Source organism: Muntiacus reevesi, chromosome 21 (genome assembly GCF_963930625.1).
Source record: "Muntiacus reevesi chromosome 21, mMunRee1.1, whole genome shotgun sequence".
NCBI lineage: Eukaryota > Metazoa > Chordata > Mammalia > Artiodactyla > Cervidae > Muntiacus > Muntiacus reevesi.
This window is the reverse complement of record NC_089269.1, coordinates 14,019,248-14,032,624: the sequence shown is the minus strand read 5'-3', so window position 1 is coordinate 14,032,624 and position 13,377 is coordinate 14,019,248. Positions and strand designations below refer to the sequence as shown.

General features: G+C 36.3%; 1 protein-coding gene across 2 annotated transcripts in view; it reads left to right on the top strand.

Moving 5' to 3' along the window:
* EPHA6 (EPH receptor A6) overlaps window positions 1-13,377 on the top strand; it is a 923,948-nt gene that overhangs the window by 599,454 nt on the left and 311,117 nt on the right. For both annotated transcript variants that reach the window (XM_065913782.1, XM_065913783.1), the window contains exon 7: window positions 1,747-1,909. In XM_065913782.1, the coding sequence (XP_065769854.1) occupies window positions 1,747-1,909 (163 nt within the window). The remainder of the gene's footprint in view (window positions 1-1,746; window positions 1,910-13,377) is intronic.

The following is a 13,377-nucleotide window of genomic DNA, read 5'->3' as shown; positions in this document are numbered from 1 at the left end:
ACTGTATGGGTGTTAAGCCCCCTAATTATTAAGATCTTGATCTTAGAAAGCTTCTTCTTTAAGGCCTTAGCAGATAATTACTGCCATTGATGCTTTTATAGACTTTATTGTCTTGGATTTTATAGAAGGCAGATATTTATTTTCTAATCTAGAAGTGACCTAGGGATAAATATAAGTTGCAGTTTATCTGTTCTGTCCTTTTACTTAAAGTGTTGCTATTGTTAAGTCATTTATCTTTGTACTTTGTGTTTAATAAACAGTTCTATTTGGAGTTAGATGACAAATGCGGTTCCTCAGCTAGACAGAGAATAACCATGTAGCATGTAAAGTTCTGACAAGTATGGCCATAAAGTTTAAAAATGACTTTTAAGATAAGGAATTTTTTCAAAAGTAGCATAAGGGAAATTATTTTCATAGTTACAAATCTTGTAGCATCACTGGCCAATAAATGCAGTTTGATACATTCTGTATGTAGATTTTTATAACTTTGTTAATCTGGAAGGTCTTCTGGACAACAGATTTTTTCAGGCAAAGGCTAAATGGGATCTTGATGGAATATTACAGATCGAATATAAGAATCAAATGAGTGATTTAATTAATGATCTTGAAAGTTATTTCTATCTCTGAGAATCTCTAGATATATTGCAATGAGAATATTAGAGAATTAATTCAAGGGCCTGGTGGCCTAATTTGACCTATGAATTTAGAAGAGTTGTTTATATTTTTTTTTTTCAGTTACCCTAATAGAACACCATAAAGTTATTGAACAGTAACACTATACAAAAATAGAATTGAGTTTAATGTGTTCCCAGCACCAGCATATCGTGGACAGTCTCTTAAAGGCACAAGTAAATTGTTCTGAGGTTGTGGACAAGACAAACCACTTAAGAGACCCTGAGTGACGAGGGCATTCAGTTAGTTGTGGTTCCTGTTGTGAGGAGAGAGAGTCAGGTAACTGCAGGTGACCAGGAATCAAGCCTCCAGTCCTGCCTGATTCCTCAGGAGTGCTGTCTTATGTACTCTTCTCTGTCTTTGATGCTCCCTCGTGGACAAACTGTAAAATCTGCCTCACAATCACGATGCATCTTGTACATCTTTACAAAAGAAACGGGGCTGTTTTTTCAGAAGAGTCAATTCTCCCTCAAAAGAAACTTTTCATCGTTTTATGTCTTAAGTTGCATTAACTTCAGTGTTACTACCGGGGATTCACTGAGTTTCAGAACAGTGCAATTGATTTGGGATAGAAGATTTCAGACTTTAAAAGCAATTAATGCATTTCTCCTTTTACCCACAGGCCTACCCACGGATAGCGCCGGCATTTTGGCACTACCTGCGGGTAGAAGTGAGTAGCGGGTACTTGAATTCTCCCACCCTTGCTCCTTGCGCTCTGCTGGTGTGGTCTGACCCAATGTGCCCATTTGTTTAAGATGCCGTTGCCATTCTGTGTACACGTGCTCTCACGTCACCACCATGCCTTAGAGTCGGGTCAGAAATCCAAATCGCCAGAAATACAAATGCAGTTTATATAAGACAACCATCATTCTCAATAAATTGCCAAACCAAGGCCATATCATATGCATCACAATTGATAAATAACTAAACGCCAAATTATGGAAAACCATGCTTGTACCACTTTTTAATCAGTAGTTTTGATAGAGCATAATTCCTCAGCTTAATTTTGCAGTGTCTCCTGGTAAAAGTAGAATAACTGCTTCATTCCCTTTCTCTTCTTTTCTTTGTCCCCAGGAGCATGAGCAACTCACCTATTCCTCCACGAGGTCCAAGGCTCCCAGTGTCATCATCACAGGTCTCAAGCCAGCCACCAAGTACATTTTTCATATCCGAGTGAGGACTGCAACAGGATACAGTGGCTACAGTCAGAAGTTTGAATTTGAAACAGGAGATGAAAGTAAGTTGCATACAAAAGTGTAAAGTAAGCTGTTCATTTAAGTGTGGTTTCAGTCTGTCCTGATAACTGAAAATCTAATGTCCCAAATTTTGAATAGTCTCATTAAGCAGAATTCTATTCATGTAAATACTCATAGTCATTTCAGTTAATGTGTTGGGGCTGTCGTTAAATATTTCCATGAAATGCCTTGCTCTATCACAATTGTAATGTTGTCCAAATATGTCTTTTTATGCAGAATTCATCACTCAGAATATAACATAGTGAGTCTCAATGGATGGTGTTTGCCTAACTGTTCGCCAATCTCGGCGAACATTAGTATCATAACATGATACTAATGAATACTTGGAAGAGAGTAAAGCCATGGGCAAATGATTTTAGCAGTTAGTTCAAAATTCTGCAGGTTTGGCTTGTTCAATTCAGTTCAGTTCAGTCACTCAGTCGTGTACGACTCTTAGCGACCCCATGGACTGCAGATACTAGGCCTTCCTGTCCATCACCAACTCCCTTATATTAGATCAATAAAAACAGTGGTCAAGAGACAAACTCCACTGAAATGCATTTCAGTTTAAATATAGGTGCATGGGCTTGATTAGAACTCAATTTCATAGTCTCAATATATTAAAAACCAAAATGAGAGATAAGGAAAGTAAAGTGTTCCAAAGTCATTTAATATGGCATTAAATGTCACGTTCATTCTAAACCGAGATCCACTATTCTTTATTTTTTTTAATTTTAGAAATCCATCACATTGCTATCTTTGTAAGGATGATATACATGGTTTTTGCTATGTACTTCAATGGAAAAATATCTAACTATTTAATTACAATAAAAACATATTTCTATCATTGTTAAAATGCCTATATTTACATAAGAATTCAATAACAGCAAATTTATTTTAAAAATTCTTACATAAGAATTATAAAAATTCTATAACAATAATAATAGCTACCATTTGTTGAGCCTCTCATAGGTGCCAAAAATGATGTGCAGTATTTTACATGTGTTATCTTATTTGAACATTTCAACATCCACTAAGACCAGTATTATTTTCCTAACTTTACTTATGAGAAATCAGAAGCCTAGAGGAATTGAGCAGTTTGCCCAGATTCGCATGGCTGGGAAGAAAGCTCAGCTAGAATTAGAAGGATGTCTTCTTCCAAGGTCTGTATTCTTAACTTCCCCCGCATCCTGCCAAGTCCTTTTGTTTGATTATGAGATGCTAATGGTAAGACCACCAATTAGATCACAGTTCCCCCAGTTTATCACTCCTGAAAGGTGAGTACTTTACAAAAATTATCTTTTTAATTCTGACAAGATTATAACTCATTTTAGAAATTAAAGTAGCTTTATCTAAATCTGATCATCAATGAGTGGAGGTGGAGGATTAAAACCTTAGATGCGCCTGACAACAGCAGACAGCAAAAGTCATGAATGACTGACTTGTAAATGTCATGAAAGTGACTTTTATTCTACCCTGGAAGAGACATAGTGTTTGAGACGAGTCTGGAAAAATATGTTTGTGTAAACCTAGATTTTGGGTGCACAGAGTGACTCCCAAGTCAATTTACAGCCTGAAGGAAAATCATTTAAAGGATCATTTTTTATCTGGTTAGCTTTAAATTGCATTTTCAAAGCATGCTGTTTATATCCAGAAGAGAATTTCAGTGAAAAATGTCATAGTAGGGTATGGGTAGGTTTACTATAAATTTAGGAATATAATGATATGAATCCCAACTGACAGGATCAGTCTTTTTCTCTATACACTCTCCTAGGGCATCTTTAAATCTTTATAGCTTTTGTTTTCCTTTAGTACTGTCTGAACTATTGTAATGTCAACTTTCTTTTTAAGTTCTCTCATGTGTTCTGTTTAATTAACTGACTTCATAATGCTTAGAGATGGGGTGTGAAGTGGGGAGGTGAAATTATTTACTCTCTCATTTGATACAGGTTCACATTTTTTGAAGTAAGTAAAATAAAGTAATTTACAGTATAATTCTCTCTAGCCATATCTATTTTACTTTGTTCAACATTTAGTTTACTAAAAACTAATGAGACAGCAATATAAAATAAGAAATAATTCCTTTCAAAATCATGATGTTCTGAATTAATTACTCGTGCTCTACAAACACGGTGCAAAAGCTATCACTGTGATTCCTCTTGCTGTTTTAGACCAGTGGTTGGATTTTTTCCTAGAGTCAGAATATATGAGTGAAAACTGGCCAGCATGTTGAAATTATGACTGGTGGCAGTATAAAAAGAGCCTCCCTGAACTATAGCTATTGGGATCCCCTTTTCCTAAGTCTATAGAGCAACCTCAGTATAAATGTTCAGGAAGAGAGAGAGAATTGATTGATAGATCTATGGATAAGTAGATAGGAAGTCAGTCATATTTAGTTACAAAAGGAAAATCTTTTATGTTTTGATCCTAACATTTGATATGCCTGCCAGTCTCTCTTAGGACTAATTACATATAGCTAAATATCTTAAATAATATTTTCACTAATAGCATTTATTGAATGGTTATTATGTACAGGTCTTTTTATTAGGCACTGTAATTGAACCCCCCCCCCCGCCATCTTTCTGGAATAGATTTAACAAATTAGAATAAAATACAGAATCGGTAGTAAGAAATAATAACATATGAATATTCCATGTGGATCTTTTTGAAAGATAGGTGAAGGATAGATAGGTGTTAGTTACAAGCTCTCTAATATAAGAATTTTCTCAAAGTTAATATAAAATCCATATTATGCTCCAAAGTATCAAAGACACACATGCACACACATATACACTATTCAAGTACAGGCCTTTTTGCCTCATATGGATGAAACAACAGAAAATTGTATCTGCCTCATATTTGCTTTTAGTGCTGAACTTATTTTCTGGAGAAAAATGTGCTTCTTTCAAAAAAGGAAATAGAATTAAAATTGAAAAGTTATTTTAGTTCAGTTCTGTTCAGTTCAGTCACTCAGTCGTGTCCGACTCTTTGCAATCCCATGAACCATAGCACACCAGGCCTCCCTGTCCATCACCAACTCCCAGAGTCCACCCAAACCCATGTCCATTGAGTTGGTGATGCCATCCAACCATCTCATCCTCTGTTGTACCCTTCTCCTCCTGCCCTCAATCTTTCCCAGCATCAGGGTCTTTTCCAATGAGTCAGCTCTTCACATCAGGTGGCCAAGTACTGGAGTTTAAGCTTCAGCATCAGTCCTTCCAATGAACACCCAGGACTGATTTCCTTTAGGATGGACTGCTTGGATCTCCTTGCCATCCAAGGGACTCTCAAGAGTCTTCTCCAATATCACAGTTCAAAAGCATCAATTCTTCTGCACTCAGCTTTCTTTATAGTCCAACTCTCTCACATCCATACACAACTACTGGAAAAACCATAGCCTTGACCAGACGGACCTTTGTTGGCAAAGTAATGTCTCTGCTTTTTAATATGCTGTCTAGGTTGGTCATAACTTTCCTTCCAAGGAGTAAGCGTCTTTTAATTTCCTGGCTTCAATCACCATCTGCAGTGATTTTGGAGCCCAGAAAAATAAAGTCAACCACTGTTTCCACTGTTTCCAGATCTATTTGCCATGAAGTGATGGGACCAGATGCCATGATCTTAGTTTGCTGAGGGTTGAGCTTTACATAGGCAATAATGTTGTCCATATTCTTACAAACTGCTTGAAAAACCATATTTGATTCAATATTAAAAAAATCTGTGAAAATCATACCTACATTGTTAAAAATAAATAATGATAAGGAAATAAAACATTTGTTTTTATTTAAAACACCACCAATACTTACCTGATATTCAAATGTATTTTACAGAAACAAAACATACTTTTTTAGGTTCATTTTTGAAACCAAAATAAGATATATCCTGCTATATTGCAGTCAAATTAAACACTTTACTTATATACTATAAGAGAGCTTGTGAAGCTATCAAAAGGTAGGAGAAGCCATAGCTTTGAGCCAATTTTTGAAAGAAAACTGGGACTTTACATGTAATTTACCTCTTTCATTACCTTAAAGGTTATTCAAATGATCCAGGACACTTAATACACAGTCAGCATGTAAACAATTCAGTTCTTTTCCCCTAAAAGATTAATTATACATTAAATTTTAACAAAATGTAAATTTAGGTTTTCCACTGTAAGCTACCTGAAGCACTTTTATAGCACAAAAGCCATATCTGTCAATATTTTACACTATTATTTACCAAAAGTAGTAATGATAGACTAGATTTATATCACTTAAATAACCACTAAAAAATCATTATGACCAGCATTAACTAACCAAATTATAAATTACCGAATCATGGTGTTTCAAATTAGAACCTTCCGTCTTACACGTTTATACAAAAAGTGTTACAGTGATACAAATGAGTAAATTTAATAGCTTAGTTATTTTGAAAACATCCATAAAATTTAGCTATTTTTAGTATGTTTTCATATTTAAGCAATTTGATTGGCTCTAACAATTTATGGATGGGAAATGATCCTGAAAATTAAGGTGCAAGATTGTGTTTCTAATTTCTTCCTTAATCTATTTTTCATGCCCTCATTTGACTAATTTTTCTGTACTCAACTTTCTATACACTTAAAAACTACAAATCATGAGATGTTTTCTACTGAGCAACATGTGAATTTCTCAACAATATTCAAGCCTTCTTCTCAGTCTTCTCATCTAACCCAAATCGACATCATTTCTGTCCTGTCTCCCTCTAGTTCACATACACCCTGGGAAAATACATAAATGCTTCATACATGAAATTTTCTGACTGTTCATCGTATCTAAGCTGCATCTGTGAGTTCCAGTTGGAATATTCAGAAACCTATCACATTCAGAATGGTCAGTCTGCTCACATGCTACCCCGCCTAAAGTGTTTTTGATCAGTCCAGTGAGAAATAATCACTCTTTCCTCAGACGTTCTATGATGTTTTATTGTGTCAGGGCTTAATTCTTCACTAAGTTGTTAGCTCCTTGAGGTCAAGAACTGTAACCTATGTATCTTTGCATCTCATAAAATGTCTTATGCATAATTTTGAATGTACATTTAATTATATATAAGAAGAATGTATGGTTTCAAAATACGGAAGAATAGCATGTTGCCTTCCAGTCAAAAAGAAAAGAATCAAATATTTTTCGTTGCCGCAGGTAAGCAATGCTCCTTGCTATATTTTGGATAATAAGCTGTAACTGATTTGAATGGTGTAGAAATATGATGTATGCCTTTTTAGTTACAAATTAATTGTTAGTTCTAAAGTTTGGAGGCATTTGAAGTAGAGTAAAATGACTTTTTTGTTCTTAAATAGATTTTCCTCCTTAAACACTTTTAAAAAAAAATCTCTATTATGTTTTATCCAGTCGTATTTGTTGAAACCCAATCTGGACTACTTTAATTACCAAGGATGAAATTAGCTACATCATTATTAACAGGCGCTAGAAATTTGGGGATGATTATTAATGGTGAAGCATGAAGCAGAAAGAGGACCAGCTGACCCTGGTGGAGCAATAAAAAGTTAATTAATCAGGCAGGAGGCAGATTTCATATTTATGAGTCTGCTCAGAGGAGGATGAATTCCAGTATATGAGAGTTTAATTTGAAATAATTTTCAATCAATAGCACACTTTCAATGTTGGCAGCCATACCTATCATTTAAATGCAAACATCAGTAGGAAAAGAAAATTTTCTAGCAGTTAGGTTGTCTGACTATACATTGTCCTACTTTATGATACAATGAAGACCTCTCCTAAGACTTTTTGCTGAAGCTAGCTAGATGCTTTTTCAGCATGTCATAAAAGAAATTCATACTTTGGTGATAGAAGTTTAAGGTAACTTCTAATGTTTATATTTTATAACAACACATCATATTTATTGAGTTATAATTAGGCTTCAAATACTATTTAATTATTTATGGCTACTAATATGCTTACAACCTTTAAAGGGGATGCTATTATCAGGCCTATTCTATGGATTGGAAAACTGAAATATAAAGTTTAGTAACTTACCAGGTCCCCACAACTAGTAAGTTCTGAAATGGGGATATTACCGCATCAGGTCACTTTCATGCTCAGAATTTGGACTGAGTTCCCTTTCTACCCATTCAGTGTTTTTACTTTTCTTATTCAGGTTGGTCACTACTACTAACTTTCTAATTATTATTAATACTATTATTATTAATTAATTATTATTACTATTATATATTTATATATTTATAAATATATTATATATTTAATATATGTGAGTATATTTTATATATTATATATTAATAATATATTATTATTATATTAATATAATGTATTATTATTAATTATTAACACATTATTAATACTAATGATTATATTTTATTCTTACCTCCAATTTTCCACCCTCCTTTAACTAATGATATTCCTCCTTAAAATAATATGTGATTGATTTTCAGAAGACTGTAATTATTGACAACTCTTTATGCATTAACTTCAGAGGGTGATGTGTGTTTTAAAATAGATTTATCGATTAATGCGCAGTCAATTCAGTTCAGTCACTCAGTCATGACCGACTCTTTGCGACCCCATGAACCACAGCACACCAGGTCTCCCTGTCCGTCACCAACTCCTGGAGTCCACCCAAACCCATGTCCACCGAGTCGGTGATGCCACCCAACCATCTCATCCTCTGTCATCCCCTTCTTCTCCTGCCCTCAATCTTTCCTAGCATCAGGGTCTTTCTTTTCCAGTGAGTCAGCTCTTCGCATCAGGTGGCCAAAGTATTGAAGTTTCAGCTTCAACATCAGTCCTTCCAATGAACACCCAGGACTGATCTCCTTTAGGATGACTGGTTGAATCTCCCTGCAGTCCAAGGGACTCTCAAGAATCTTCTCCAACACCACAGTTCAAAAGCATCAATTCTTCTGCGCTCAACTTTCTTTATAATCCAACTCTCACATCCATACATGACCACTGGAAAAACCATAGCCTTGACTAGATGCACCTTTGTTGGCAAAATAATGTCTCTGCTTTTCATATACTGTCTAAGTTGGTCATAACTTTCCTTCCAAGGAGTAAGCATCTTTTAATTTCCTGGCTTCAATCACCATCTGCAGTGATTTTGGAGCCCAGAAAAATAAAGTCAGCCACTGTTTCCACTGTTTCCCTATCTATTTGCCATGAAGTGATGGGACCAGATGCCATGATCTTAGTTTTCTGAATGTTGAGCTTTAAGCCAACTTTTTCACTCTCCTCTTTCACTTTCATCAAGAAGCTCTTTAATTCTTCTTCACTTTCTGCCGTAAGGGTGGTGTCATCTGCATATCTGAGGTTATTGATATTTCTCCCGGCAATCTTGATTCCAGCTTGTGCTTCACCCAGCCCAGCATTTCTCATGATGTACTCTGCATATAAGTTAAATAAGCAGGGTGACAATATACAGCCTTGACGTACTCCTTTCCCTACTTGGAACCAGTCTGTTGTTCCATGTCCAGTTCTAACTGTTGCTTCCTGACCTGCATACAGATTTCTCAAGAGGCAGGTCAGGTGGTCTGGTGTTCCCTTCTCTTTCAGAATTTTCCACAGTTTATGGTGATCCAAACATGGTAGACCGAATGTGGCACTACAGAGGGTCAAAATGATGCAGTCAGTTTGATTACCTTATATGTGCAGAGACTTGTTGAAGAGTAACTATTTTCATAGAAAATAGAAGTCTCTTTTTAAGAAGCCTGCATTGACAAAAGAGATATTTTGTTTCAGATTTGCGTGGATCCAATAAAGATTTTAAATGATGAGAACCTGGCTTATGTACCGTAAGACAGATTGAAAGCCTTAATATGAAAAATATTAAAGATTATAACTTTGCTAAATGGGCTGGAAAGAAAATCATTAACTATTAACAGGTACTTAGAAGTTGTAAAATGTGTATATCAATGTGCAGTGTTACAATTTGGGTCAAATCTAAAGGGGAATGAACAATCAGCGATGGATCTATTTCTTAGAACATAGTTTTTAAGGCAATAACCTATAGCAACATAAATAAAACTATGATTTCTCTGGGATATAAGCTGTCATTCCTTGACCAGAATCTTTTTTTAAATCAAGAGCCATTTCGTATTCATTTTTGTACCTCATGTATTGCTTTGCATGTGCCTGGAAATGCAAAAAAAGAAAGACAAAGATAAATAATATACATTCTCTGTCTTCAAGAAGCTCACAACTAACCTCACTAGAAGCTCTCATAACAGAGTTCTTTATTTATGTCATTCCTAAAGTCTAATTTTAATTTGACTTGATTTGAGATAAGATAGGTTTTTTCTATCAGCCATCATATAAATTGCCTGAATTTTTCTGTCAAGCTATTCAACTTTACAACCTTGAATTCTTCAACAGAGCAAAAAGCGTTCTTAAGACAGTTCAAATTGCTCTAAATTTAGTGAAAAATATATTCCTCATGTAATACTTGAAGATTTAGAGTCATTCTTTCAGCTACACAAATCAGCTTTATTGACTTATGTTGTGAAGTGGCTTTTTTTTAATGTCATATTTTAGTTGTTGAAAAAGCATCAAGGGCAAAGTGAAGAAAACCTAGTCTCTTAATATAACCATATGGAACCTATCGAGAACTACCGGTATGATTCTTAGTTATAGTTGACCTCTCACCCTCCTCTGATGCATGATCATGTACTATTCTCAAGGCAGGGTTGAATTGTGATGTTCAGTTATTGCTTCTATAATGCATTTAGGGTAATTCCGGCTAGTGTAGGGTGATATCCAGTGGCAATACATAGATGTGGTTCTTACAGCAAAAGTAGAAACATATGATGTTGGGATCAAAGTGTCCTTTAGAAGCCATGGGCTGCAAGGGTGATACAGCCCGGAGCCTTGGTTCTTGTCATAACTTTATTTCCTATTTCTCAATTGAATTCTATCCACCTGGTAATCTGTCATGTTCAGAGCCAAAAAAAAAAAAATGTCAAAATGTCCAAGTCAGGTGAAAAGTACTTTATGCAAAATATATAAATACTAAACATTATCTGTCAATGTCAAAGCATAAAGATATACATAGTTTGAATTTTATTTGCCACAGTACCAATATGCAGTAAAAATTTTTTAAATAATCTGATGCAACATCTTTTAACTGTATATTAACCCAACATAAGGCATTTATCTGTTTTTGCCTTTATCTTGTGGTGAAGTCACAATACTGAATGGACAGATATTTATAAAATAAACCCAGCCAGCTCTACCACGGCCAGTGTGAAGAATTAAGAAGCAACTTAAGTATTTGTGTTACACGTGACTTTTTCAAGGGAAACAGTAGTTCAGTGAATTTAAACTGAGTAACAGGAATTCTTGGCAAAATAACAGGAGCCATTTAAAAGCTTTAGCTGTGTATGCACAAGCCTGAGCAAGACGTGTGTGAGTGTGTTACTGACTATGCCACAGGCAAAGGAGCAAAGCGGGGCAAACTCGCCACCAGCTATAAAAGAGCGGATTCACAACAAACTGAATTCCACGTTCTCTTAAGTCTTGGAACACTGAGCGTCCTTTGAAAATGCTTTTGCACTCTAAGTATTTTTAAATTAAACGGTTATTTTATATGTGATGTATGCAAAACAGGAAAGCAGAGTGAATGATTTTTTTTCAACAATAAGTTTCAACTTTTCTGTAAACAAACATTGTAATATAACTTACTGAAGTTAGCATACACATGTATATGTGTATATTTTTATATGTGTGTATGTGTGCATGCATGCTAAGTCATTCAGTCCTGTCCAGCTCTTTGTGACCCCATGGACTGTAGCCCACCAGGCTCCTCTGTCCATGGGATTCTCCAGGCAAGAACACTGGAGTGGGCTGCCACGCCCTCCTCCAGGGGGCCTTCCCACTCAGGGATGTAACCCGTGTCTTACGTCCCCTGCATTGGTAGGCAAGTTCTTTACCACTAGGGCCACCTGGCGAGTCCATATATGTGTGTGCTGTGCTCTGCTTGATGGCTAGTGGTGTCCGACTCTTTGCAACCCCATGGACTGTAGCCCACCAGGCTCCTCTGTCCATGGGGGTTCTCCAAGTAAAAATACTGGAGTGGGTTGCCATGCCCTCCTCCAGGAGATCTTCCCAACCCAGGGATCAAACCCAGTTCTCCCACATTGCAGGTGGATTCTTTACTCTCAAAGCCACCAGAGAAGTCTAAGAATAGAGTGGGTAGCCTATCCCTTCTCAAGGGGATGTTCCCAACTCAGGAATCAAACTGGGGTCTCCTGCATTGCAGGCAGATTCTTTACCAGCAGAGCTACCAGGGAAGCCCCGTATATGTGTATCAGTTCAGTTGTCAAGCCGTGTCCGACTCTTTGTGACTCCATGGACTGCACATGCCAGGCTTCCCCGTCCATCACCAACTCCTGGAGCTTGCTCAAACTCACATCCATTGAGTCGGTGATGCCATCCATCTCATCCTCTGTTGTCCCCTTCTCCTCCTGCCTTCAATCTTTCCCAAAATCAGGTGCTTTTCTAATGAGTCAGTTCTTCACATCAGGTGGCCAAAGTATTGGAGTTTCAGCTTCAGCACCAGTCCCTCTAATGAATATTCAAGGCTAATTTCTTTTAGGATTGACTGGTTTGATCTCCTAGCAGCCCCATATATACATATGTAATATATTCATATATGATATACATATGTCCTACATTTATACACACTTCCTATCATCATTCTGAGATGAAGGAATAATATTGGCAATGTTTCCAATGTTGTTGCATGAGTTTTTATCCTTGGAAGTAAAAGACTTTATTTCTAACTTTGATACAAAGTTTGTTCCTAAATTTGACATAATGAGAAGGAAAGTCAAGGGCACTTGAAAGGAAGCAGCAAACACTAAAGCACGCATAAGAATGTTCAGTTGTTCAATTTATTTCTTCATCCCTTCACTCAATCAAAAAATATTAATAAGGGCCAGATATAGAGGCAAGCCCTGGGTATTCAAAGATGAGAAGAATAAACTTGTTTCTGGCTTTCACAAAAGCTAATTGAGAGGTTCAGAAAATTACACAAGGGTTACATGTGACGCTTCATGGAGTACACGGAGAAAAACCCAAATATGTCAAGGAAGGTTTCCAAAATAAAAAAAATAAAATGCCTTGAAGGAGACTTTAAAGTTAAATAAAACTTCACTGTGGAAATTATGGGGATGGAGGGTGGGATGAGAGGGTTGGGGAATCTCTCGTGTGTGCAGGTAGAGATGAAATTTTATCAGACTTTCTAGCAACAGAAAAAAAAAATTCAATATGCTTAGGACTGTGGTTCTCAAAGTGTGAATGCTGCACCAGAAGCATGCAACAGCACCTGGGAACATGTTAAAAATGCTGCTTTTCAGACCCTAACTCACACCTAGTGAATCCGAAACTCTGGGGCCCCGGGTTCAACCGCACATTCTGTTTTAACGAGCCCTCCAAGTAATTCCGATGCATGCTTTACTTAGAAAACCAGCAACTTCACCAGAGGG